Consider the following 27,515-nt stretch of genomic DNA (forward strand, 5'->3'; position numbering starts at 1 on the left):
ATAAATTCCATTATCATTAATTAAAGGAATTTGGAATTGTAGTGACATGATTTTTTTCAATATATAAACAAAAGAAAGTGTTTTATTTTTTTGATAATTCAATAATTACACTAGAGAAGATAATTTGAACCTTAAATCTTATGTTCCTATTAGGAGGTACTAACTACTAACTAGTTCTTATAAATTTTTTTTAAAAAAAATACTAAACAAATTTAATTATAAAACTCTTGACCAATAACAAAGGAATTGACATGGGTAAAAGGTAATAATTGCCATTATATTTTATAATTCACACCATAACACAAACACAAAGACAAATGTATGAAAATTATGGTAAAATATGACTGTGGCTACAACACTAAAAAAGAATTATTATAGGCTAGTGTTAAGTGTGAACGTGTAATAGGCGGATGAGGAAAGAGCAAAACGCACCGCAGCTTTTCGTTTAGCCCAAACGAGAACTATACGGCATTATTTTAACAGATTACTCAATACACATCATCACAAAAAAACAAAGACAAAAAAGATAGGAAAAACCAAAAAAAAAAAAAAAAAAAAAACCAGAGAATTCAATTCACACCCCTTCACAACTTTCCAGATTAGGGTTTCTCTCTCTCTCTCTCTAGAAACCACAAACTCAGAGTCTCTCTTTCTCTCTCTGGTAAGATCTCTAACTCTCTAAATCTTTTTGTTTTTTATGTTTCTGATTTCTCTGTTTCCATAAACAAAACAAAAAATATGCTTTAATTTCGTACTCTCACACTCACCACAAAAATTGATTCAAAAGAAGAAGAAGAAACGTTTCGTTTTGAAACCCTAGAAGAAGATGGACGAAGGGGAGGGAACGACGGCGGATCAGATGGACCAGTTCCATCGGAACGAGGCGATATCCGCCGTCGCCGACGTGGCCTTTCTCGGCGAAGAGGAAGAGGACGAAGAGGATTACGAGGATTTGTACAACGACGTCAATGTCGGCGAGGGGTTCTTGCAGACTTTGAAGAAGAACGAGGAATTAGGGTTTAAGGAAGAGGAGGAGGAAGAGGAGAAGAAGTTAGAGTCACCACCGAAGGTAGCGCAGGAACAACCGCGTGGTGCTGTTTCGATTCCTGGTGTGGGTGAAGGTAGTGGGAATGTTAGGGTTTCGGGTTCTGGTGGGTATGGTGTTGGTGTTGGTGTTGGTCAGAGTAATCAAGGGTTTAGAGGGAATGAGATGAAAGGGAGTGGTGGGATTAGGGTTGAGTTAGTTCAACACAGTAAGATCAATGAGGTTGTAGAGGAGCAAAGTGGGTTTAGCAATAGCAACAACAACAGCAATAATGTGAATATTAATGGTAATAATAGTAATAGTGGTGTTGGGCATGCTGTGCCTGTTGGGGTTCCAGGGAACATTGGTGGTGGGCAACAACAATTACATGGTGGTGTTGGTGTTGTTGTTGGTGGTGGTGGAGCTAATGAGGGTGTGGTGAGGCCTAGTGGGAATGTGAATGGGTTTGGGAATAGTGGGGGTGGAGGAGGAGGAGGTGGAGGTGGGGGGACGATATTGTTTGTTGGGGATTTGCATTGGTGGACGACGGATGCAGAGTTGGAGGCGGAGTTGTGTAAGTATGGGCCAGTGAAGGAGGTGAGGTTTTTCGATGAGAAAGCTAGTGGGAAGTCGAAGGGTTACTGTCAGGTGGAGTTTTATGACCCTGCTTCAGCGACTGCGTGTAAGGAAGGGATGAATGGACATTTGTTTAATGGTAGGCCGTGTGTGGTGGCGTTTGCATCTCCTTTTAGTGTAAAGAGGATGGGGGAGGCTCAGGTGAATAGGAATCAACAGATGGCCCAATCTGGGGTTACACAGGGGAGGAGAGGTGGGCCTAATGATGGTGGGGGTAAGAATGGTGGGGGTGGTGGTGGTGGTGGTGGGAGTAACATTGCTACTGGTGGGAATTATCAAGGTGGGGATAGTAATAATAATAACAACAATAATAATAATTATAATAACAATAATAATTATAATAATAATAGAGGTTATGGGAGAGGGAATTGGGGCAGAGGGAATGGGCAAGGAGGAATGGGGAATAGAGGGCCAGCTGGGCCAATGAGGAATAGGGGTGGTGGTGGGATGGGAGGGAGAGGTATAATGGGTAATGGTGGTAATGGGTTTGGTCAGGGTATTGGTGCAACCCCACCTTTGTTGCACCCTCAGCCAATGATGGGTCAGGGTTTTGATCCGGCATTTGGTGGGCCTATGGGGAGAATGGGAGGCTATGGAGGCTTTCCTGGTGCTCCAACACCTCCATTCTCAGGGATTTTGTCTTCTTTCCCTCCTGTAGGAGGTGTTGGTTTGCCTGGAGTAGCCCCACATGTGAATCCGGCATTCTTTGGAAGAGGGATGCCCATGAATGGAATGAATGGAATGGGCATGATGCCCACATCTGGTGTTGATGGACCTAACATGGGAATGTGGTCAGATCCTAGTATGGGTGGATGGGGTGGTGAGGAACATGGTGGTGGGAGAGCTGGGGAGTCAAGTTATGGGGAGGAAGCTGCATCTGATCATCAATATGGTGAGGTGAGTCATGATAGAGCAGGTTGGTCGAATGCCATGAAGGAAAAAGATAGAGGTTCTGAAAGGGACTGGTCTGGGTCTTCTGAGAGAAGGTATAGGGATGATAGAGATCCAGGTTATGATAGGGAAATGCCTAGAGAAAAAGATATGGGTCATGATTCTGACTGGACAGAAAGAAGGCACCGCGATGATAGAGACATTGGTCGAGAACGGGATAGGGAGCGTGATCGGGACCGAGAGCGATCCCGGGATCGTGACCGTGAGAGGTCTCGTGATAGAGACCGTGACCGTGAGAGGTACAGAGACGACAGAGATAGGTATGCTGATCATCATAGGTACAGGGACCGGGAAGTGGAGCATGAGGATGAATGGGAAAGGGGCCGGTCATCAAGGACTCACAGCAAGTCACGGATATCACAAGAGGAGGAGCATCACCGTTCAAGATCAAGGGATGCTGATTATGGGAAGAGACGGAGGCTTACCTCTGAATAACTGAATCAGATGCTTCTTATTTGTTGAACAGCTCTGGATTCATCATGATACTTGGACTCTCCTTCAAGTGCTGTTAGTGGGGTCCTTGATTTGTTGAACAGCTGTTCTCACTTCATTGCCTGAAATTTCTTTACTGCTTCTTCAACACAGGAGCATCGTTCCATTCCTGTGTGAAGAAATGTAAGTTGCTGAGATCCAATTTTGTTTTCCCTTTCATATGGTAATTGTTGGATAATGATCATGAGTCTTCTCTAACTGTTGCATGCTTCTGTTGTTGTGCACTTGACGCACTGTTACTCATACTTGTGCATTATAAAAATGCTCATTCAGATGCTTGTACTTGCTTATTGGAATTTTTTCCTTCTAACTTTGCTGTACTGTTTTGTTGCTTCTTAATCTTTAACTGTAGAGAAATTTGTCTGTGGATTATGAACCTGTCAATAGTTCACGATATACATGTGCTGATAGTGATGCTTGTCTTTTATTTTGGGAACTTTTAACACCATTTTTGTTCTTCCTGTTATTGTTTTATGCCACTGCAATAAACAAACTCTTTTTGTTGGCTACACTGCTACAGAAGCTTGTTGCCTTTACTAACCTCTAATTTCGCTTATCTAGAGTCTCAGCTATAACTTATAAACTTTGCTCTTTCTGCTAACTTTTGACTACATCAAGTTGCTATGCTCTAGTTCCTATCAAGTTACGACATCCTTTTATGTTTATCTTATCTTTGGTTGACAGTGAAGTACAAATTCTTTATTTTTTTGTTTTCTTTGGAAAAGAATTCTCCTTATATAAGTGGTTTTATATACAATTTTAAAGATCTTGAGATGTTGCACAAGGTTTCATCAACGTTTATGACCTTTTTTTTTCCCCCCTGTTTTAGTTTTCCATTTCTTTCTCAATTTTGATGTGCCTAGTTTCTCTCATTATATTTATTATTCTGTGCACCTTGCACTTAGCATGTGCCTTTTCCTAGGTTTTCTTGTTTTTAGCCACTTTGTTTGCTCTTAAGAGTAACGTTTAAAATAATAATAATAATAATAATTATTATTACTTATTTCTTTTTAAAATGAAAGAGTACAGTCTACTTGAATGGAGTCAGAATGTGGTTATGACATCACCATTACTTCACTGATTTATGCACCATAGTTCCCTCGAAAGATATATGTCAAGTGGAAGTACAAAACTCGTACCACATTGATGCAGTTTCTTGAATTTTTAATAAATTAGTATTTTTTTTTTTTTTTAAGATGATTTGTGAAAATATCTGTAGCTTTTAGAAACCTTAATATCAACGGCATCAAACTTACTATATTAAACTTTATAGATCACTCTGAAGGATGAGAAGTTACTAATTAAGAAAATAAAAGGAGGAGATGCTTCCCCCTCAAAGAAGTAAAGGGAGGGTGGAGGGGAGATGTTGCTTCATCTTTCATTTGCCTTCTTTCACATAGTTATTCGGGCAGTACTATAACTGTTTATGTGGATTTGCTCAAGATAACCTGTCACATGAGCTTCGGCAGGTGTAACCCCACCACTATACTATTAATGTTTTGGAGGGAGAGGAAAAAGGTGAGGATGCTGAGCTAGATGGAAACTCACTCAAAACCATTTTCCTAGCCCGTTGTATGATTGGCTGTGTGCACTAGGCAATATTGCATGGATTCTTTCTTGGATTTTATTGAATTTTCAATTATATTCTGTTTAGAGGATCTAGTTTATACATCAAATGTAGATTTTCTCTAATAAATTTCTTACTTATCAAAGAGAGGGAGAAAATTCTAAACATTCCCATTGTTTGCCCAATCAGGCAGACTTGGAAATATGTTTCATTTATCCTGCCATGCTGAAATTATTCATTTAAAGTGAAATTTGTTTGGAATTTTCTGTGCCCTGTTAAGCATACTAAATTATATTTCCATTGGGCCATACTGCCATAGACAGTAACCCAGAGTGAACAATTAAGTATAAGCTATGCTAAATAGAGTTAGTGGGCCAATATGTATGTGCCCCTGATTTAGCTTACCTTTCAGTAGGCATATTTTGACATAGGCTGCCAGTGGATGCATTACTTTTTTATGTGCTCCTAGGTCCTACTTGCTTTGGAGTGCTTGCTAATGTTTACGGTGACCATGGAAGTGAGATCTAGTTTACATTTTATCAATTCTTGTGGATCTAGTTGTCCACATAGACCTGATTTGTTGCAGAGGAGATCATATTCTTCTTTATGTAAAAGCAACTTCCTTTGGCCTTCTTATGTTTATCATGTGTTATAAAATTTAGACAGACTAGTTTATATATGGTGTATATGAACAAGATTTTCTATTTTTGTACATACTTTCTGGTTCTGTTCAGGAGGACTTCCTCGTGCTGTCCTTTATCAATTTGGCGCCGTTATTGCTTTCTGTTTATTATATGTTATTATAGGAAATATGTTCATCATCTAATTCTTTGTTTCATAGCTTGAAGGATATTTGATCACTGGGGAACTAAAGCTGTTCAGCAGAACTCTGAGTTGCCTTGGAGATAAGAGGACTTCAAACTTCTACTTGGTAGAGACATTGCATGGTGTTTACTGGTTGGCCTACATTGATGTGGAAGCGGAACTCTTTCTTAAAGTTTTTAGCTTTCTTTTCATTTATGTTTTAGTTAATTAGAACTTGATCAAACCAATGTTGTGGATGATAATGTTATGGCTTGAAATTGCTGAAGTCTGAAATGTGGTAGATTGTTGTACAACTTAAATGTATGAATGGTGATGTAATAGGATTTAGTTGTCTAGTTGGTAATGTTCCTTTTCTGATTGTCTAGTTGTATCCTTTCACCCCTATTTTTTTTGTTTCTAGAATACCATGTTAGCCATGCAAATTTTTTGTGAAGATGTAGAAGTAGAATACTAACCATTTCATTTATGCAATTCTTTCGACCCTGGAATTGTATATACTACATTGTGTATATCGATATATTGAAGTTGAGCAAATTTTCATAATGTGCATACCTGCTCCCTTATTTTAAGATGTTCAGATATTTTGTTCCCCTTTTTATATAGACACTTAGGGTGTTTGGAGTGGAGGGAGATATCGATTTGGATACTCGTATAATTCCTCTACGGGTTTCATATGGCTATGTGGTTCACATGTTGTGAGAAGGAATATGTAGATGTCTAGAGCATAAAATAATTATTGGGAAATGAGAGGAGAGTAAATGAGAAAACAGTTGAAATATATTAAAATTTAGTAAATTTTGGTCTTTTTTTTTTTTTACTCCTTTGCTCTCCCCTCATTTTCGTCCATCCAAATATAGGGTTAAATCATCCAATCATAGTGTTAAATTGAGAAGGTCAAATGCACCTTGGGTGGAGTGGCTAAAATTTGTTGTTTTGGAACAATAGCAAACCCCCCATGGATGTGATGGTGTGCAAGTTAAAGAGCACAATTGTTGCATCTACTTTATTCTCGCAATCACTATGCCGATTGGGAGATCTAAAAGGTTGCATTTTGGAGTGCAGGAATGGAATCAATATAGAGATTGTGTTCTCTGTGAGTATTTTGTATATGCAACCATCAGAGATAACATGCATCCATGTTGCTTACAGTTGCCTTTTGAGACACCACAGAAGAACATGACCTATCTTGTGGGTGAAATTGTAGTGGATGTGTCTTGTCACCATATATGAGGCGTAAATTACAAAACGCTATTCCTTGTAATATTCTAGCTATGGATTCTACAAACTATAGGTGAATAATTCAAAGCAAGAGTATTGTGGTTTTCAAGAGCCTAAACTAAGCCTAAAGGTTGAGACTGCAAAAGGCTAAATAATTACTCAAGGGAAAGCATCAAACAAGGAAAAAGGATATTGGTACTGTCGAATTTTGGTTACCTACTCCAAGCTATTATGCTGTCATCCACATCTCCTTCAAAAATGTACCAATGGAGAAGACATTAGATGCTAGTGCTGAGCAATAAAATTCATGCAGCTTACTGTTGGGGTTGACTGAGTTACAAGGTTGATATGAACCATAGTGAAAGGCATCAAAAAGTCCTGAGGTTACATGAAATTCTCAGTTGGGCCCAATTTGTGTTATCAGTCTCTTTCATATTAGAATCCAACCATTCTAAAATTTTAGTTCGATCCAGATTGGGCTCTCCAACGACTCTGTAATTTACTGCTCTTTATTACGTTCCTTTTTTCTTGGGTGAAGTTGGTAGCTGGTTGAAAGTTTTGATGGTGTTAAGTACAGCTTGATCATGACCCAATTCTGAACCTGTTCACAAACCTAAAGGAGTTGAATTATCCAACTCTAGCAACCATGTACTTTACTGCTTCCAATAAGTGATTACAAAATACTTGTGAGACATACAAAGTACAATGATTCTTTTAATACATAAGTCTTATTAACGGGTGCTCTTAGGACATTTGTTAATGAATCAGGAAAGTTTTAATACAACTTTCATGAAAAATAAAAAAAAAGTAGTAAAAAAAAAAAAACAGTTACTTTTTTATTTTCCTATAAAAAGTTCTTAAAAATATTTCATTTATTAATTTTTCTTATATATATATATATATATATAAAAAATTTCTTTTGAAGTGTTTTATTCCTTACTCCACACACCATGCTTGGCCGTTTGGGTAACCCATTGCATTAGTAAGACACATTTATGTTGTACTTGAAAAATCAGTTGTCTAAAATTTAGCTCACAATTATTTTAAAAAGAAAAAAGAAAAAGAAAAAGGAGAGATATGAGGGAACTGCATCTCTAGGTTTTTGGGATAACTTAATTTTTTTAAAGTAAGGCTTAAAAATGTTCCAAGGTGTCTTGAAATATTATTCACTAAAATTTCAAGGTTTTTGTTAATGAATGCCTTAAGCACACGTTAAGGAGGTTAAGAAGGCTTCTAGGAGATCTCACTTTTATTGGGAAATAACAAAATTTATTTTAAAAAAAAGGCTTTTGCCAATGAATGCACAGAGAAGAATGGTTAAAGTGCATTTGATGTTTTATTAAATAATATTTTTATACACTTTTAAAAAATAAGGTCAACATGTACAAAAATATAAAAAAAAATGCATATATAACCACAATCAATTTGCGCTGTGCGTGTAAGTCAATGAATTATTAATAAATGTATTTTTTTCTTTGAAAAATGTGTATTACAACTCATAATTAAACATTTATTAATTTTTAACTAAATCTCTTAAAATATTTGCTAACATTATATATTAAAAAACTAGACGTTAGGTTAAAAGTGACTCAACTTCTTATATAATGTTGCTTGACAGTATTATAAAATTCTACCTTAACGATTGTACTTAGACAGTCGTTAACTAGAACCAAACTTCAATCCATTACCAAATGGAACAAACAAAAATTATAGTTCATGATTACAAATCTATGGCACTGTGATTTTACCTTCCCATTCCATTATATCCTCATCTTTCACCCAAGTTTCAAAGTAAAATTCCTACCAACCTACTCAAGCATACATTTACCCACTCACCGTACCCACCATAGGAAGAACCAATCTCATTCTATTCAAACAAAAAATAAAACTATCAAAACCTCGTTCATTCTCTAAACCCAAATTAAAAAAAAAAAAAAAAAAAATCAAAGTTGAAAAGATTAAAAATAACACAACAAATTTAATAAAAACAATATTGGCTTTAATTGACACTAATTTTCTGCACATGTTTTCCTTATTCTCTCTCTCCCATAAGAGATTTATGGAATTTTTTTGGGAGATAGTTTCAACTTATGACGTCCCCTCTGATAATAGCTCTTTATCATCAAACTAAGATACCAATCAGTTTTTGGTGTAGGCGAGGATTGAACCTCAGATCTCGTATTCAACCATCAAAGACTTTACCAGTTGAGCTAATTAGAACCCACAAGATTTATGGAATTAAATCTTATACATACATGAGAAAAGCATTACATGCACCGGTTACATAAAATAACTAATAAAACAACCGACAATGATCTGAATCAACTTCTATTGTATCCAAGTTCGACAAACCTAGACTCGTTGCATAAAAATTATACATATATATGGAAGGAACGTTAAATACAAGTAATAATAGAAATACATAATTTACTATAATTTTGTGCCACTACTTGTCACGTGACGAGTTATAATTAGTAAAAGAGTGATGGTAGACTATGTGAGGACATACTTTTATCAATCACAACTCACTACGTGTGGCAAATTATGTCCCTAGCATTACTCCGATAAATACACATGTTATCGCAGTTATCTTGATCGACCTGTATTGGACCCGAGTCCTACGTAGCTGGGTCCACTTAAACCACCGCTGTTACTGCCACCACCGCCACCCGCCATATGATGAAACCCACCAGAGCCATACACGTGTCCTTGATGAATCATCATCCCCATCCCACTACTAGTACTACTACTACTCACTCCATAAACATCACTTCCATTTCCCAAACCCACACTCACAGTCACCGACGAGGCGCCACCGGGGACGTCCTTGTCACGCGCCGCCACAGTCTTCTCTCCTTCCATCTCTCTGAACCTCTGCAAGTAAACCTTCAATGGCTCCACGTAGTCCTCGAACCCAAGCGTCGTCATCGCCCAGAGCAAATCGTCGCCGTTGATCGTCTTCCGCTTCTCTCTCTGGCACTTGTCTGAGGCCTCGCCGGTGATGAAGCTGATGAACTCCGACACGCATTCCTGCACCGTCTCCTTCGCGTCCTTGGAGATCTTCGCGTTCGCAGGGAGCGCCTTCTTCATGATCCGGCTCACGTTGGCGATCGGCAAAAACCTGTCCTGCTCACGCGGCGACTGCTCATTGGCCGAGCCGCTCCCTCCGCCCCTACCGCCGGAATCGTTGTCCGAGTCGGCCATTGATGGACCTTGGAGGTAATTTTCTTCAATTCAAACCTTTTTTTTTTTTTTCTGAAAAAAAAAAAAAAAAAATTTAGAGTCGTGAATTTAGATAGCGAGTTTAGAATTCAGTAACAAAAGAAAAAACCGTGTAGAGAGTTTACGGTTTTGAAGTTAACGGAAATTTCGGGTTTCGGAGAGTGATCGGAAAATTAAAATGACGAATCGGAGTTTAGAGAGAGAGAGAAAGAGAGAGAGAAATTTTGGGAGCGAAAATGAATTGAGTTTGGGTCCGTTGGATCAGAGAGTTAATAATGCGAATCCAGGGTGACACGTGGAGTGTTGTGGACCGTTGTTAGTCGATAAGTGTGTGTTTTCACGGACGGGTTTGGAGCCGTCCGATTTTGTGAGTGGAGGGTGATGTGGACCGTTGATTTCGCATCTTGGCACGTGATCGGTCTGACCTGGATTATGTTTTTATTTTATTTTAATGATTTAGTCAATTGTCTTTGATTTATTTATTTATAAATTTCAATAACTATGCAAAGGGTTAAGATGCATATTAATCACCGAATTCGTTTACATTGTTGAGTGATTTTATATGAATATTCATTTTAAAAACAAATTAGTGATTTTATATTTTTTATAACTATGAATATTCTTTTTCAAAACAAATTAGTGATTTTATATTCAAAGATTCAAACTTAAGTAGTGTCATTTCTTAAACAAAAAAAAAAAAAAAAGTAGTGTCTTTAAAATTTTGTATTTCATGTATTGTTGTTTGTTTTATGCCTAATTATATAATGTTGATTTTTTTATGTTTTTTTTTTAAATACTAAGTATTTTTAACACACACACAGGGAGAGGGGAAGAAGGTTTTTTAAAGAAACTTATAGTGGTGTATATCCAAAAATGTCTAACTCTTGGATGCATAACAATACATAAAAAAATATTTGCTTTTGAGGGTAAAACTTAAATACAATATCTTGAGTGTAGTATAATATATTTAAAGATATGGTTGTATTAGCTAGTAAAACACAAATACAATTTATTTTTCTTCAAGGCAATCAAAAATTTTTTTTTTTTTTTGCTTAATAAAAAAAAAGGGTCTTCGGTATGGACTCATCGACCTCAAATCATGTGATGACAATGGATAATACCTTGTATACCACTGAGCCTTGATAGGACTATCATCGTGAGTACAACACATTTGTTAAAGCGCAACTATTTGAATCGCTCAACTCCTATCAAGTATCATGTGAAGCGATACGCGGTATATATATACTAAACTTAAAGTATTGTATTCTAAGTAATACTCATTAATATGATACTAATTATATTTATTGTCACTTGAATTTATAATTTTTTTAATAATAAAATTGGTAATAGCTAGAGTGCACAAACCTTCCAGTTAATATTTTATAAGAATCTTGCACAATCTTAACGCAATTAAATTTGACTGAAGTGTTATTGGTTGTCACGGACTCACGGCTTGCAAGAAATGCTGTGTGCATTTTGTGCCTAAAAAGAATATGCTTCCTTTTCTTTTTGTTGGTTCTGTCGACTCTATTAATATGTACTGTATAAATGAGACTTGCTTATTTTCTTCTTTAGTTTCTTGATTTCTGTAAGTTATTTGATGTAAGAAATAAAGAATATAAGGGTTTATTTATTTATTTATGAATATGTAAGAATATAAGGTTCACACTTCTACTTCTTTATTCTCTCTTTTCAAAAGGAGGTCAACCATATTTATGTGACCCAATAAGAATTATGATGAACAACTAAGTTCTCAAGACTTCAAGAAGATTGTAATCACTCAAGAAAATTTTAATTTTTTCTTTTCTTAAGGTGCTCAGGCTTGTTCCTCAAGCAAGAACCTTATTTTCTAGACCGCTGATCAGTTGCATTTTTTTGAGCCATTCGAAAGTGATTGTAATAGACATCAACATTTCTTTGGGCTATATTGAAGAAGTCATGTAAAAGCTTCTCTTAAGATAAATACGACCAATTTAATGGTCCTGAATTTAATTGGTTTATCACTTTGTGCTTTTAGTTTCCTTAGATGGGTCAAGCTATAGAATGTTATACCTAAATAAAACCTATATAGTTTTCATGGAGAGTGTAGGTTTCTTTAAATTAGGAACAGTATAAGAATTCATTTGATATTAATATTTCCATTCTCCCGAAAAAAAAAAAAAAAAAAAAAACACAGATAAAACTTATATTTTTTATTTTTTAAATATCACACATTTTGACAAGACCAATGAGTCCTATTTCTGATTTTTTTAAAAGTTCAACCCTCTCTCTCTCTCTCTCTCTCTCTCTCTCTCTCTCTCTCTCTCTCTCTCTCTCTCTCTTAATTTTTTTGATAAATAAATGATGTTCTAGCCTTTAGTCAAAGATCAAACTATCACCTCTCTATTCACGAGGCACCTTAGAAACTCTTAGACCGATAATGTGATGGATTGAACATGTGATTTGCAGGTTTATCTCATATTTTAACCATCGAGTACTAGTGGAGGGTCATCTACTCTTTTTCTTAATTGCCTATAATCTATATATCTATATATATAATAATAGGTAAAGCAGAGAGAAAATCCAATTAAATTTCAAATTAGAATTCAATTAGTGTATAATTTTACGCCACATGTCTCATCTAATCTAAATTTTAGAATTTTGTGCCAAGTGAGTTAATTTAGGTAAAAATTGAATTTCAATTAAAGTTTAATTTTGCGCCACATGTTCCATCTATTTTAAATTTTTGTGCCAAATTAGTTAATTTAATGTAGAAAACGAGGAATCCAATATAATAAACCATAAAAAAAATAATCATATAACTAAAAAAAATCAAATTTATAAGTCATATATATATTAATAGCTAAAGTAGAGAGAAAATTTAATTGAATTCTAAATTGGAGTCTAATTTTGTGTCACGTGTCATTTAATTTTCAAATTTTTGTGTCAAGTGAATTATTAGGTGCAAAAATCAAGAGGTCTAAATTCAATTAGATTTTTTTATTGAATTTTAATTGGAGTTCAATTTTGCGTTATGTGTTCTATCTAATTTGTTAATTTTTGTGGCAAGTGAATTATTGGGAGCAAAAATCGAAGAGTCTAGATCCAATTAGATTTTAAATCATATATGATTGTTTTTAAATGTATTCATGCATATGCACGGAGTTACACACTAGTTATATTAATGCACTACATGAACCACATATATCACAAAATCAATTAATATAAATTAAAAATTAAATTAATGACCAGAACCAAAATTGTCAAAAATTATAATCATAATAAACGAGTTAAAGGTATGTATAAAATAATAGTTACAAATATATCGGTAGAATACTGAAAATATAATATTCTATCCCAAGGAAATATAAATTAATGCCATAATGTGTCTTAAACAATTTTGGCTAATGACTCAAAATTTTTTAAAGAACTTCTCCTAGAATAGTTTCCAAATGCAAAATGAAATTCATAGTGTGTGTATATATATATATATATATATCTTTTTTTAAGGGAAAAAAAAAAAAAAGATATTTATGGTATGGAGAAAAGTAGGTTTTAGTATTTTTTTAACCTTATTTCTTCCATCTTTCAGAGGATTGGCTTCTTCAATGATATTCTTTTAATAACAATTTGTCTGAGTAGTAGATCAGGTTGCATAAAAGACTTCTGATGATTTTTTTTTTTTTTTACAATTTCGAAGCCATTAAAATGATAACTTAAACAATTAAAGGAATTTTGTCAAAAACAAAACAGTGATTTAATGCATGAGTTTGAATTATTCTCGTACCTTGGGCATAAAAAAATATGTATTAAACTTAAACCTACCTCGTACCACTAATTGAAGAGGCAATTGGTCTTAGATTTCAAAAGTTTTGAAAGGTATTTTGGTCCCCCCCCCCCCCCCCCCCCCCCAATGTGTTTAAGAGGGGTTAGATAAATATTTTGTACTAATAAAATAAGAAAAGTTGATGAATCATCTTAATTTAATAATCTATCTTCGTTATCTAACTTATTAGCATTTCCCTTAGTTAATAGCATTATCAACCAGTGAGGTTTGTGTCTGGTGGCATTGCTCATTTGCTTAGTGGCCACACCCACAATAACTTGCACGTATGCTACAAGGATAATGCCAAATCTTCCATTTTTAAAATATGCAGGTATGAATGCATATATCTCACCAAACATTTCATTTTTTGCATTATTATTATTTTTTTTGAGATAATATAAATAGAAGACACAGGAGATAGGGAAGGAGGAAGTGGAAAAACAAGACTTACAATACTAGTACTTACAAAAGGGGCTTAACCTTTGTAAGTACTAGCGAAGCTTATAAACTGAAGACCCACTCACTCACTAATCTTTGCATCATTTGTTTAAGGTTGTCTATTCCCCTATAAATATTTTGGAAAAATATATTTTAAATCTTACAGAATGAACCCTATAATATAATAGAGGCTTCAAATTAAATTCTATAATTTTATAAGTTACAAATTAAATCCTATATTTTAATAGAGGTTTCAAATTATATCCCTTTCAATTCAAATTTTGAGCCCTACTATTAGAGAAGGAGGGTTTGAATTGATACATAGTTAAAAATACAGATCTAACTTGTAATGATACTATAGGATTTAATTTTAAATCCCTCTGCTAAAAGGTTTTATTTTGGAACCCTCATTATATTATAAGATATAAAATGTAATTTTTATATTATTTTTTAAAATGAAAACATATAACATTATTTACATGAATGGAGGTCTCTTATATGAACTTATAATGATTTGATTTTTCAAATAATTTCAATAGAAATGTCTATGATTCAAATTATCCCTCCCCAACTATCAAATTATATAGGCAAAAATACTATTTTGGTCTCTGCATTTTGAGGTCACAATCAATTTGGTCCCTACATTTTGGTAGCGATCAATTTGGTACCTGTTATTTTCAATTTACAGTCAATTTAGTCCCTACCGTTAACTTTCTGACGGAAAATGTTTACGTGGCAAACGGATTGCCTAGTTGGCACATCAAATCTTATGTGGCCAATAAAATATTAATAAAAAAATTTTAAATTAATATTTAAAAATGCCACATAAGCATTTGAACGATAAAAAATTCCACGTCAGAAAAAAAAAAAAAAAAAAAAGCTAAAAGAAAAAAAAAACTTAAAAACACAAAAATTAAATAAATAAAAAAATCATCAGAGTCATCAAAGGGCCAAAAAAAAAAAAAGAACCATAAAATTAAAATGAATTAACTTAATCTTTAATCTTCAAACAAGAAGAACACGAAATATAAAAAAATCAAATAGGAAGAGCAAAATTTGTAATCTTGAACCCTTTCATCAAAATTTTATATCTCAATACAGAACGTCTATACAAATTATTCCAAAAATAAAATCAAGTTAAACCAAAAATTTCTCTTTCACACAAATATGATTCAACTAAATACATATTCAAACTTGTAAAGCCTGTACATATTCAAATAGAGAAAAGAAGAAAAAAAGCCAACATTTGCGATAACCCACATCTTACTCCCTTGATTCCTTAAACATTCATCTTAGAATTCTTAGCAAATTTAGAAAATCGCAACAGGTGAAAGGGAAACGATAACCCAGATCTAGGTAGAGGAGACGGAGCTTGGAGTCACTCGTCCATGGCAGATCGGCGATCTCGACCATGACAGATGAGGTTGGCTACGACGTGGATGGCAGCGACACAGCTGTTTGGATCTCGGGTTGACTGATTTGGGCATTGCTGGACATTTACCCACAAAGCTACACGCACTAAGTTTGAGAAAATAGATGCTGGGTTAATTTTAACTCCTATGTTTTTTATTTTTTTAATGTGTTTGATGAATTTTTAAATAATGTTTTGGTGTTTTTTTTTTCCTGACGTGAAGTTTTTGAAAACAAATGCTTATGTGGCATTTTTAAATGTTAATTAAAATTTTTTTTATTAATATTTTATTGGCCACATAAGCTTTAATATGCCAATTAGGCAATCCGTTTACCACGGTAGGAAGCAAATTGATTGCTACCAAAATGTAAAGATCAAATTGATTGTGGTCCCAAAATGTAAAGACCAAATTGATTGTGGCCCCAAAATGTAGGGACCAAAATAATGTTTTTACCAATTATATATATATATACACTATTTTTTATACTTCTAGTTGAACTTCAAGAACTACTCAAGAATTTTGATTGTATGACCTCATTCAATCATTCTATAAAATAATAAAAAATAGTAAGAAAGCACTCACCAAGTCTATCATTGGATGATATGGTGTCCGACTTTAGCCTTAAATCATAATCTTGAGTGACTAATTTGTTGATAAGAAACAGAGCCTCTCCACGTTGCAATTAAAGTAGACCCATTGAAAACAAATAGTAACAAAAATACTAAGGGTTTGTTTGGATACTGCTTATTGCTAAAAACTGAAAACTAAAAACATTGTAGCAAAATAATTTTTAAATGTGTGAATAGTATCGTGGGACCCAGTTTTATATTTTTTTTTATTAAAAAAAGTATATGCGGGTCCTGTGAACATTGCACGGAACCACTAAAAACGCTGAATGCTAAAAACTTTCAGTTTTTAGCAATATCCAAACGTGAACTAATTAGTCATTAAACACATGAAAATGATCTGCCATCCACCACTTATGCCTCTAATTAGTCTCCTAGGGGTCTTGATTACTAGAGTTTAGATTAGTGCTCCACTGCTTTTTAGGTGGAGGATTTTGACAAATTATCATTCTTTTTTAAGGTAATAAGTTTAAAGTGCAATTATTAAAAAAGTGATAGGAAGATATTTTGTGTTGACTTGCATATAAAAAGTCGAACGGTCTAGTTTTTTATTGTTGAACTCTCAAAATCATGATTATATTCATTTATTAAATTTATGGTAGAGTTCATCATAAATGCAAACGGAATGATCTCCATTTTACCATGCTCCAAAATTTCCTCAGAATTTTTCTCAAAATGACGCTACATTCTTCTTGTAATAGGTAATGCATTGATCCTCCGTACAAACATGAAAAGGACTTTGCAACTTTTGACAATTAAAATTGGATTTCTTAACCCCATAAATTGGTGTGATTAGTCAACCATATAACAGAACTTTCCCTAACGTATAGGTCCTAGGATGGTCCATGATGTAGTGGTTGTTGCACTCAAAACAATTTAATTGAAAGCAGGCTGAAAAGAGGTGTCAAAGAAAGTTAATGCTTTATTAAAGGTCACATACAATTTTCCTCCCCTTTTTTAAAATTTTAAATTATCTCTGCTCAAGCCTAGTGTTTTTTTTCCTTTCAATTCTTGGTTTTTTAATTTTAAATTATTAGCTTGTGATATATTTTTGTCTCCTAGCTAACACCTTAAGGCCATTCCAATAGAATTATTAGGTAGACTACACACAACCAGAATTAGTCAGATATTTAGGAGTCTTTTTTGATGGGTTATATTAAGAGTCTTGGTAACCCATGTTAACAAAAGAATGTTTAACTCAAGGATCGAGTTCAAAATCCTTAGTGCAAATATAGTTCTTGTCATGTTTATTTTGCTTAGAAGAACACATTTGGATCTTCCTACTCAACCCAAGCCCAAATTAAGTAGAAGCCTAATATAAATTGGAGAACCAGCCCTAACAAAAAAAAATAGTGATGCTACAATGTCAAGCTAACTTAGAATCCCAAACAATTCTCTCTCTCTCTCATGTTAGTCATCCATCTATCTCGTGTTAAAAATTAATCTTATAACCATGCTATATGAACTATAAATTACGTCAATTTTAACTAAAAATAAAGTGTCCATTTATCTTTTATCTAACATTTTATATAGTGTAATATTATTTAAAATTTTAAATAATATTATAATAGCTACATCTTTAATTGTATATTATATTTAATTCGAACCATGATATAGATCAATTTGTTTGAAAGGATGTATAAATCTGTTTTACATGAAGAGGATTTGAATTTTTGGTCGATTATATGATTCTAAATTCATGTGTATCATAATATACTTTTTTTGGCTAGTGGTAAAAATTTACCTAGCATACCCCTACCATGATATAATATCAATAGTACTACAACTTTATAACCAATTTGGATGAGGGGATTTTACAGCTAGCTCTACTCTACTATACTCTCTTTGAAACCCTTCATCCAAATTGGCCATCACTTTTCATCATAACGTTTAGCAACAATTTATGCCTAGTAAACATTGAGCCACCCGACATTATGATCAATTTGGACCATGAAATATCACCCAACTTTTCAAGTAGAGAACATGAATTCTAGAAACCATTGTTCAATGAGTAATATATTAAACCTCAAGGAGTTGATCACATTGGTAACATTCCTCACAGTAGAGTTATTTGTCTCTTGGTGCTTAGCCAACTCTTCAAGTCGAGACAATTCAGTATCCTAACGTGTCAGTGATTGATGGATTTAAAACTTTATATGCAAAGCATCTTGCTCTCAGTGAGATGGGTCACAACACGCACAACAGATCAAATAAACGCTTAGAATTCCACAAATAGGCTCCCATTGAATCAGCTCATTAGAGAACATTGTTAATGAAAGATTGACACAATTCTTTACCAAAAAAGAAAAAAAAAATTGACATAACTTGACAATAATACCATGCTTTGCAAAGCATATGAAGAAACTCCCAAACGGCAGAAAAATAATTATGAAATACGAATGAATATGAACCTCAGTCTCCTGAAAGTCAGTTATATTAGAACAGAAAAGTTCCTAAAATTTGTTAATGTATACAAGCCGGAATCCTACAGCGCAGCTCCAGTACTCTGCTAATCTCTAATAATTACTAGTTTGTTTCGGGCAAATAGAACTAAGAACAATAGATTACAGCCAGCTTTATGCAGTGACAGACTAAATGGTACAGGTTGGCAGGAATTAAGGAAAACATAAGCAGCTATGCTAATTTCCATTTGCAGTCATGTTCAATCTTATTGTTCAGGTTTCCACCTCTTGGCCGGCAGACTGGTTTTCATCTTTCTCGGCATCAGCTTCTCCATCATCTTCATCATCTGCCTCATCAGCCAGTTTAGTAAGCTCCTCCTGGATCATGAGCTTTATGGACGACTTTCTTGGGGCGAGATCCATACTAAACTGCCGAGCTGAAAATTTGTCAAAACTCTGTTAGCCACCAATGCATAAAATTCTAGAAAGTAGCATTCTCAGTTTATAACAGCAAGGTTTTTGTTTGAAAAAGTTTCTACTACTTAAAATGATAGAGGATACTCGATCTTGTGATTAAAAAAAAAAACCTAATAAAAAAAAGAATCTTGGGGCGTTTGGAAGGAGGAATATTTCCCAGATCTTATACTGTTGAGGATTATTTTTATCGCTCAACTGATGAAAAATTAATGGTTTTTCTGCAACTTACTTCATAACGCAGCAAATGAAAGTTTTTAAGCTTTTGTTTTGTTTTTTGTTTTTTTTCAGAACACCCATATTTGTTAAGTTTCAACACATGAATAATGCATTGCATGGAGGGCTACAGTTTAAAAGCCAAGGCCACGGATTAATATGATTTAATACTTGAAGATTCAAAAATCATAAAATACAATAGTAAAAATAAAGATGAAAATAACATACCGAGTTGCTTCAGAATATCAGTGAAGGTGGCCTGCAAAATAAAGCAAAATATTTACAGATCCTTCAGTTCAATAGGCAAGACTTAGGAGATCAAGAAATCTGGCATTAGGCAACAGCAACTCATTACAACCTCTTAAATATTTCAAACTTTGCATTTTCTCCATTATCTCAGCAATCAAAATGCCAGGTTCCTTCTCTATTCATTCTTACTTTTGCCTCTACTGTATTCAACTATAAATGCACACATGTAATGAAGAGAAACAACATCGAGACAAGAACATACAATCCTGGATAGAAGGGAAAATACATATATGCACATACAGACATTAATGCATCTATGTGTACATATGTATGCATTAACATTCAATTAATCTTAACCTATAAAACTCATGGGTAGTTCAGGAAGAACATATGACCCATACAAGCAATCGCAATCAGCTTTGAGGCAGGCACTAAAGCAAAGAACCACAACAAAGCACCATTATGACATGTACTTTTTGCAGGGTCAATTGAACACGTCAGCATGATCAATTACTCGAGATCTCTCAAAATTTCCCTAACAACCATTATACAGTACTGGTATCAGCAGCTTACCGTATTAAAGTCAACTTCTTTAAGAATTTCGCATATTGCATCTCTCAACTCATCATCACTTGGCCTGAGTTTCTCCTCTCTGGCCCTGTCCTTTCCTTTAGCAACCTTTTTCCCTAAAAAAACAGCAAAGAGATTCTTATTGTTGCTGATTAGCAGAGAGAATAATATACAAGCTTCTATTCTAGTTCTGTTTAAAGTTCACAATTAGAATTTATCTCTTAGCAAAAATTTAAGCATTTTCTCTAAACATTAAAACCAGAAAAATATAAACTATAAGAATACAGGGAGGGGAGGCCAGAGGCCATGATTTATACCAGCTTTCTCCCTGGATGCAGGTTTCGATGGAGTTGAAGCCTTTTCTTTTACTACTTTTTCGTTCTTCTTTTTCCTTGAAAACACCTTTGGACTTGTATCACTGTCATCATCAATCTTGGAGCGTTTGGAAGATGCTCTCTTAGGTGTTCTTCTGGGTGGTGTAATGGATTTCTTTGAAACTGTAATTTTCTTGGGTTTAGCTTTCCCAGCAGATTCCTTCTTTCTAGAAGATGATTTAGAACTTCTTTTGGGTTTCTCCACATCTTCTTCAGAATCATCTTCTGAATCATTTTTCTCCTCACTTTCGGAAGGCTCAAGCATCTCATCCTCAGATTTTTCTGGAACACCATTTTCATTTTCCTCCTCTTCGTTTTCTTCAGCCTCTTCTTTTTCCTCTTCTTCAGACTCATCTTCCTCCTCAGCTGCACTCTTTTTATCCTCCATTTTCAATGTATCCTCGGTATTTTTTCGGTTCTGGAGAATATGTCAAACCATTTAAAATGGACTAGGAAACATAGAAGAAGAGAGAAACAGCATAAATAGTATAAAAGTGATCTAAATGGAGGAAGAGAGAGATTGTTCTATAGGTTTTCATGATTCTGCTTCTTTCTGATGCATTGGCTTATCTACTAGTTTAAGTTTAGGCCTTCCATAAGAGGAATTATACCTCTTTTAAAAAAAAAAAATTAAAAAGGAAATACACTCCATTTAATCCACTTTCAATCATGGGTTCATCCATTTGTTAAGATTAGATAGACACATCTCTATTTTACACTACGCCTAGAAATTGGAGTAATTGGAGTTAGGTTCCACAAATGATTAAGAACATATGCAGTTCGTCTAGGCTTCACTTACTCCAGAGATAAGAGTTGCAGTAATTGTATGTATGCAAGATATGTAGACGAAAGGTTAAGGTCCAGCAACAATAATAAAAGCAATACAAATTGCAAAATCAGATCAGAAGCCACAGCATTAGAAACTCTATAAATCTTTTAGGTACCTATTGATCCAAGAAAAATACAAACCCCTACTTACAGACACACCCTGCTCCCACTAAAATCCTATTTCTAGCTGGAAAAGTGTGGCCCCTTACAATGCAATTAATTAGCATTATGTCTCAGGAACACAGTAGGAATTCTTGATCTTGAATAGTGAATCTCAAGTCCGAGTATAATAAAAACCATAACAGATGTGAAGCTAAGTGCAACTTATCAGCTTAGAAAGAATCATGTTTACAGCCAAGGAAAAGTGGAGTTCTCATTTTTCCTCTTACGATATTGATAAATGAATAAAGAATAACCTATCAACCACTTACAAGTACATGATAGAATAGGTCACCTTTCAAATGGTAAGAAATTTCCTAATGAAGAATGTTGATTTACCAATTATACTAACTGCTTTAACTCAAATCAAATTCCAATGTATGAGAATAGTACCTTTACTGAACGTTTTGAAGCAGAACCTCCAGATCTTGATGAACTTCCTTTGACCACCCTCTTGCGTTTTTTGCTGCCCTTACTTGACTGATAATCATAGATAATATTTTAAAATAAAAAAAAAGAATGAAGATCTCATAGCAAGAAAGCAATTCTTTGCTAAAATGGAAAATCAATAAAAAATTAAAAGTCAGATAAACAAACCTTCTCTTTCTCTGCAAGTAGCACAGTAGTCGTAGGGTGAGGAGCCACCAAAAAGTCTATCAGTTTTGCGACAATATCTTCCTGCATGTGCAAAATAAGCTCATTAAAAACAATATCAATTGACATGAGAACCTTCAATAGCATCAAAGCTAGCATCCAAATGCAGGCTGCCAGGTAACACTGATGCATAACAGACTGTCTGATTAGTCTACTTGCACATTCTTTGCTGGCATACAGAAAATGCCAGTTAATGATCTAGAACTTAACCATAAATTAATCAACCATAAAAGAATATCCACCAGCAGATGACTTCCTCAGTTAGTGACAGAATCAACACATGAACTAGGTGTCAAAAAATAGTACAAAGTTATTTAGCCACAAGTACATTCCCAGCTTAATATGCATCAGTAGTAAATCAACAAACCTTCCTTGTAGAAGCCTTGGAAACTGGTATGTCAAGCACATCGCAGATTTCCACTAGTTTCTCCTTATGACACTTGTCAAATTTCTCTTTTATTTTGATCTTTTGCTTTTCCTGTAAGATAAAAAACATTGCAATGATGGAATATTAGTGAGATCAAGTCTGCCATGCTACCACATACCAAACATGATAAACGAAAAATTCAATGCCAAGTCTAGAAAATGGTTACTTGTACAAAATATTACCTCATTGTCATGCCATACAAAACCAGAAAACCGGGATATATTGTTCTTGACCTGAAATGCCTGTAAAAAGAAAAAGTGGATTTTACATAGAATACAGATTTGCATACTGAGTCACTGACTGGTAACATCTGGGATGAATCACAACACCAGAGTCCAATTTATTGGCCTTAATTGCAAATTCATTACCTACTATAAAGGAGGAAAGAAAAGCAAAATGTATAAACAGAAACATACAAAAGTCTTTAGAATATGTATTACCTTCCCCCTCCTTCCAAAGAGAATCGTATGAAGCAGTTTGAAAGTGTCATCAGTCCTTTTTCTTGATAGCTTGAATGCCACTGGAGCAGAAAAAATATTAAGGTTGTTACATCTATTGCTCCATAGATACCACCACACGTACTTTTGGTCCTTAAATATCTCAAATGCTTACCCAGCAAAGACAAGATTTTTATCACTATATAAATCCAGTATTATACAATTATATGTCCTTCCATAAAACTGCTAATTATAGAATTACCACCCCAAAGGTTCTCAGCAAAATTTATAGAATCTAATCAAATATTATCGTCAAGTTATGTTCTCAAGCCCATGACTGCAGGTTCAAAAGTGACCTGAAAAAAAAAACACTTCTTCTTCCTGTTAAACATGTATCCTCTAGTTATGTTCTCAAGCCCATAACTGGCTTAAAACAAGTATTCAGCTTAAAACTGGGAGGAAAAAAAAACCTTCATACATAATACAATAGAAGCTTAATCATCTCAGGTTAAGAACCATACCATTAGGTATATCTTTCAGTGCAGTACCAGGGCCCTGAAATTTTGAAATTAAAGTGTGAAAAAAATTCAGATGAAAGCCAGAATTAAAAGTTTATAGAATCAAAAGCAAATTATAATGAACACCTTTTCAATATGGAATTCCTTGACAACTTCTTTTTCAATTGATGCCACCAGCCTTTCAACTGATTTCCTCTCACGCACAGGGCGGTCAATAGCAGGAGTCCTTGGCTCTAGCTCCTTCTCCTTCTTCTCTTTAACTTCCCTTGTCTTCTCTTTTACTTTTTCCGCATTCTTCCCTCTCGCTCGCTTCTTTGACCCCTTACCTGCCTTACCAGCTGCCTTCTTTTCATCCTGGCCTTCTTCCTTCTCAGTCACATCCCCCTTTTCCTCCACTTCATCTTTGGCTTCACCCTTTTCTTCAATCACCTCTTTTTCATTTGGACTAGTATCTTCTTCCATTGCTTCTGCTTTTGGTTCCTCTGCTTTTCCATTTCCATTTTCCTCTTTGCTTTCCTTTTCTTCATCCATTTTTCCAGCCTCAGCTTTCTCATCTTTCTCATCATCTTTATCTTCTTCCATGTCTTTTACTCCGTTTTGCACCTCTTTCTTCTCAGTCACAGCTTCACCATTTTTCTCTGGCAAGCTAGTACCATTTTCCGTGGCCTCTGCAGCTTCACTCACTGTATTCTCCTCACCCATAATCAACTTAAGTCAAAGCAAATGCTCCAGCAGCAACTGCCTTTTCCCCTCCTGACAGAACTAGTAAAGCGAAGACAACAAAATTCTGCAGTTATATAAAGGTTCCCAATCAGATAAACTTCACTTCCAGAGAGCATAGGTGTTAATTGAACACTATCAGTTAGTAGCACTACCCTAAATTTTGGTTTTTCAGGAAAACGGTTTTTCAGATTATATTGATACAACATTTTCCATTACTGACTCCCTCAAGTTGTGGCACAATCTTGGAACAAAGATACTGTCATGTTGGTCACATATAAAGCAGTGCACAACATGTATAATCGATAATCACTTAAATGGCTAAGGTTGCAGGAAATTGACTTGCAAGTTTCCATTTTCCATACATGATAAAGTTTTGCAAGCTTCTCAAATAAAATAAATAAATAAATAAAATTAATGCAAAAAAAGAAAAAGAAATCTTTATTGGGGAAAAAAAAACTCCATAATTAAAGAGATTAAAAAGTTAACCTAAATTGGAGTTTGGAAAAACCATAAAAATTGAAAAGCAATAAATGGAGATGAACTACACTGGAGCAAACATCTGAACTACATCAACAACATTCCAAAGAAAAAAGAGAGTAAAATTAAGTGTAATTATAGATAGCTTAACACACTGAAAACCCTAACAAGATCTTAAAAAGCCAGAAACTTGAATACACCCATCAAAAAGAGAGAGAGAAAAAAAAAACCCATAGTATTGACAAGTAACACAATCAAAATTGACAATTCAAAAGCCAAAACACACTTACACTAACAAAAAATTTCGAATCTTTGACTTGTATGCAGCTTTAAGAAATGCAAAAACCGAGCTAAACAAAGCCCCACAAAACCACAATTTAGCTAAGCTCTCATTCCCACTCAGTCCCTAACTACCCCAGAATAATAAACACCCAAAATTCAAACAACAGAATCTCTCAGCGTTTCCCACATTTTCTCGGGAAACAAACAGAGACCCAACATCGAATTCACAACTAAAACAGTAAAAAAACAGCACAACAAGTCGAAAAGTTCAAAGCTTTGTAACTTACCCAATTTCAAAACCCTAAGATTTGCACCACAAAATCCATACCAGATCAAAACAAAAAAATTAAAAAATTAAAAAAAAAAAAAACAAACAATTGTACAAATTGATTGCAAAATTAGGGAATTGGAAGAAACTTACAGAGATTTTTGGGGTTTTTTTTTTTTTTTTGCTTCAAAAAACAGAGACTCTCTCTCGCTCTGTGACTTTGGACTCTCTCTGTGTGCAGAGTCAGTGTGTGTACTTTTGAGTTTTTGGGAACAAATATTTTGGCTTTGGGGCTCTTTCTTTCTCTCTTTCTCTAAAAGTTGGGGGGTATTTTGGGGATTTCACAGAAGTTCGGATTTCAAGCCCGGATTTTAAAGTGCTGTTAAAAAGGTGCCACGTTGGACGTGGGTGTCAGGAGTGGGGTGAAAGTTTTGAAATCCTGGAATTTAACGGACGGCTGTGATTTGAATTTGGTATCCAACGGCTGGTATTGCAAGAAATTCGCAGCATCTTGTGCTGGTGGGACCCACCTTTGTGGGGTCATGGTGCGCCCCAGTGAGAGTCTGGTTACTTTTTACTACTTTTTAAATTGGGTGTTACTTGTTTGATAGGATCGCCAGTGGGTGAGAGAGCACGCAGGAAAAAAAAAAAAAAAATATATATATATATATATATATATTAAAAAAATTTAGGAACAAATGGTATTGATTTTTGCAATAGCTCATTGACTTTAAAATATATATATATATTTATATTTATATTTTTTTTTTGGGTTGAATTAGATCATTACTTGACTGGATAGGATGTTGACACACGACAATTTTTAGATATATAGCAGCATCCAATGGAGTTTAGTAAAATTGAACCCAAGCCAAACTCTTCTAACAAATAATTAAATAAAGGCTTTTGATATGGGGTATTCTTTGTACGTTCTTAGAAATATTGAAAAACTTTCTAATATTTTAAATTTTTTTTTTTGATTCTCTAATATTTTAATGTTTGTTTGCAAATCACACAATAAAATCCAGCTCTGACTCCACTTTTGTAACAATGTAAATTTCCTTCCTCGATTATTGGAGAGTATTCATATTATCATGCCAGTAAAAAATTACATTTTTTAAAATTATATTTGGACGATTTTAGCCTATTCCTCCTTAATACTAATCATTTTTTAACAAATAAGGATAAATCTTAAAAAACATGGGGGGCGATTGGTATGGTTATTTGAGCAATATTTTTCAGTTTTTAAATAACATTACACGTATTTTTATACATTTTTTTACCCATATATATTTCTAATAAATACAAACAACATTACTAGTCCCCTAAAAAAAAAAAAGAACAAAAAACAGCGTTACTAGAGATGTTACTAAACACCCCCATTGTCTTTATCTCTTTACCCCCTGCTAGGTAGGGAAAAGACAGCTTTTTAGATATCTTCATCAACAACGTTACTATTCGGATTATCAAAAATTCAGATCTTCACATTAGAATTTGGTCGTGGAAAAGGAGTTCACGAGTAACATGGATTTCAACAAATTTGTCTTCATGTACTGCGTGGCTCTTTTAACTTTTAAGTACAAATGTACAATACGAAATTTACATAAATATATATAAAACAAAATTTTAATTCCACTTCCTGAATTACTTGCTCTTTGTTATCTTTGTAGCTTTGCCCTTCAATTTTTATGTTACTTCTTAGAGTTTGTGCTATCTAATTCATTGATTAGATCCAGTGTACCGGGTGTAATTCATCTATTTTCCTTCACAATTTTTTTTTTTCTGTTCACTATTTTAACTTTAACTTTTAACTTTTTTTTTTTTTTTTACTTTTTAAAAACATTTTTTAATCAATGATTAAGATTGAAAGTTGCTTTTTGCAACTATCAATATCAACTATTATAATAATTACATCAGTGCAATACCACCTAATCTCAACCCCTAATTCATAGAACGACCACCAAATAAAAAAAAATTGAGTCATACATATATTTACGAAAGTCACAATGAATTTTATCCCAAACCTGTCGGTGCTATTCTTTTTATTATCACACTTAAATGGTTCTTAACCTTTTGCTTACAAATTGGTATTCTCATGGCATCCGCATACCATATGGACCATCTCCAAACTGAGTTATGTTTACAAATCTAAGGATAAACCTGAGTTATGTATACAGATTTAAGGATATTTTGGGAAATATAAATAATTCCAATGAAATTCTTAGGAATAAACTAAACATA

General features: G+C 34.2%; 3 protein-coding genes across 5 annotated transcripts; 1 reads left to right on the top strand and 2 right to left on the bottom strand.

Annotated features, from left to right (window-relative positions):
- The first annotated feature begins 518 nt into the window (after positions 1–518).
- Positions 519–5,859, top strand: LOC126694322 (uncharacterized). Of its 2 annotated transcripts, none has more exons than XM_050390512.1 (3): positions 519–661; positions 788–3,226; positions 5,512–5,859. In XM_050390512.1, the coding sequence occupies exon 2, from the start codon at positions 827–829 to the stop codon at positions 3,044–3,046; it is 2,220 nt and encodes a 739-aa protein (XP_050246469.1). In that variant the 5' UTR covers positions 519–661; positions 788–826; the 3' UTR covers positions 3,047–3,226; positions 5,512–5,859. The 2 variants fall into 2 exon arrangements, with proteins under 2 accessions (XP_050246469.1, XP_050246470.1); XM_050390513.1 differs by having other exon boundaries at positions 791–3,226.
- Positions 5,860–9,025: 3,166 nt separating this feature from the next.
- LOC126694323 (nuclear transcription factor Y subunit B-3-like) lies at positions 9,026–10,155 on the bottom strand. Its single transcript, XM_050390514.1, has one exon. It carries the CDS (start codon positions 9,915–9,917, stop codon positions 9,300–9,302), a length of 618 nt encoding a protein of 205 aa, XP_050246471.1. The 5' UTR covers positions 9,918–10,155; the 3' UTR covers positions 9,026–9,299.
- Positions 10,156–18,616: 8,461 nt separating this feature from the next.
- LOC126694324 (DEK domain-containing chromatin-associated protein 3) lies at positions 18,617–25,577 on the bottom strand. Of its 2 annotated transcripts, none has more exons than XM_050390516.1 (12): positions 25,428–25,577; positions 23,651–24,286; positions 23,528–23,561; positions 23,010–23,089; positions 22,752–22,811; positions 22,510–22,620; positions 22,086–22,166; positions 21,882–21,968; positions 20,445–20,919; positions 20,131–20,243; positions 19,537–19,567; positions 18,617–19,055 (listed from the first exon to the last, which is right to left on the bottom strand). In XM_050390516.1, the coding sequence occupies exons 2-12, from the start codon at positions 24,224–24,226 to the stop codon at positions 18,892–18,894; spliced, it is 1,812 nt and encodes a 603-aa protein (XP_050246473.1). In that variant the 5' UTR covers positions 24,227–24,286; positions 25,428–25,577; the 3' UTR covers positions 18,617–18,891. The 2 variants fall into 2 exon arrangements, with proteins under 2 accessions (XP_050246473.1, XP_050246472.1); XM_050390515.1 differs by having other exon boundaries at positions 23,651–24,311; positions 25,428–25,558.
- Between the last annotated feature and the right edge of the window lie 1,938 nt (positions 25,578–27,515).

The sequence above is a fragment of the Quercus robur genome, chromosome 8 (genome assembly GCF_932294415.1).
Source record: "Quercus robur chromosome 8, dhQueRobu3.1, whole genome shotgun sequence".
In the NCBI taxonomy this organism is placed as follows: domain Eukaryota; kingdom Viridiplantae; phylum Streptophyta; class Magnoliopsida; order Fagales; family Fagaceae; genus Quercus; species Quercus robur.

Excerpts from the sequence above, each read along its gene's own strand:
- LOC126694322 (XM_050390512.1), top strand. The coding sequence starts at position 827 with ATGGACGAAGGGGAGGGAACGACGGCGGATCAGATGGACCAGTTCCAT.
- LOC126694323 (XM_050390514.1), bottom strand. The coding sequence starts at position 9,917 with ATGGCCGACTCGGACAACGATTCCGGCGGTAGGGGCGGAGGGAGCGGC.
- LOC126694324 (XM_050390516.1), bottom strand. The coding sequence starts at position 24,226 with ATGGGTGAGGAGAATACAGTGAGTGAAGCTGCAGAGGCCACGGAAAAT. Across the intron at positions 20,244-20,444 it reads TGCATCCAGGGAGAAAGCTG|GGAAAAAGGTTGCTAAAGGA; the intron begins GTATAAATCATG and ends CTGTTTTTTTAG. Across the intron at positions 19,056-19,536 it reads TGATATTCTGAAGCAACTCG|CTCGGCAGTTTAGTATGGAT; the intron begins GTATGTTATTTT and ends ACAAATTTTCAG.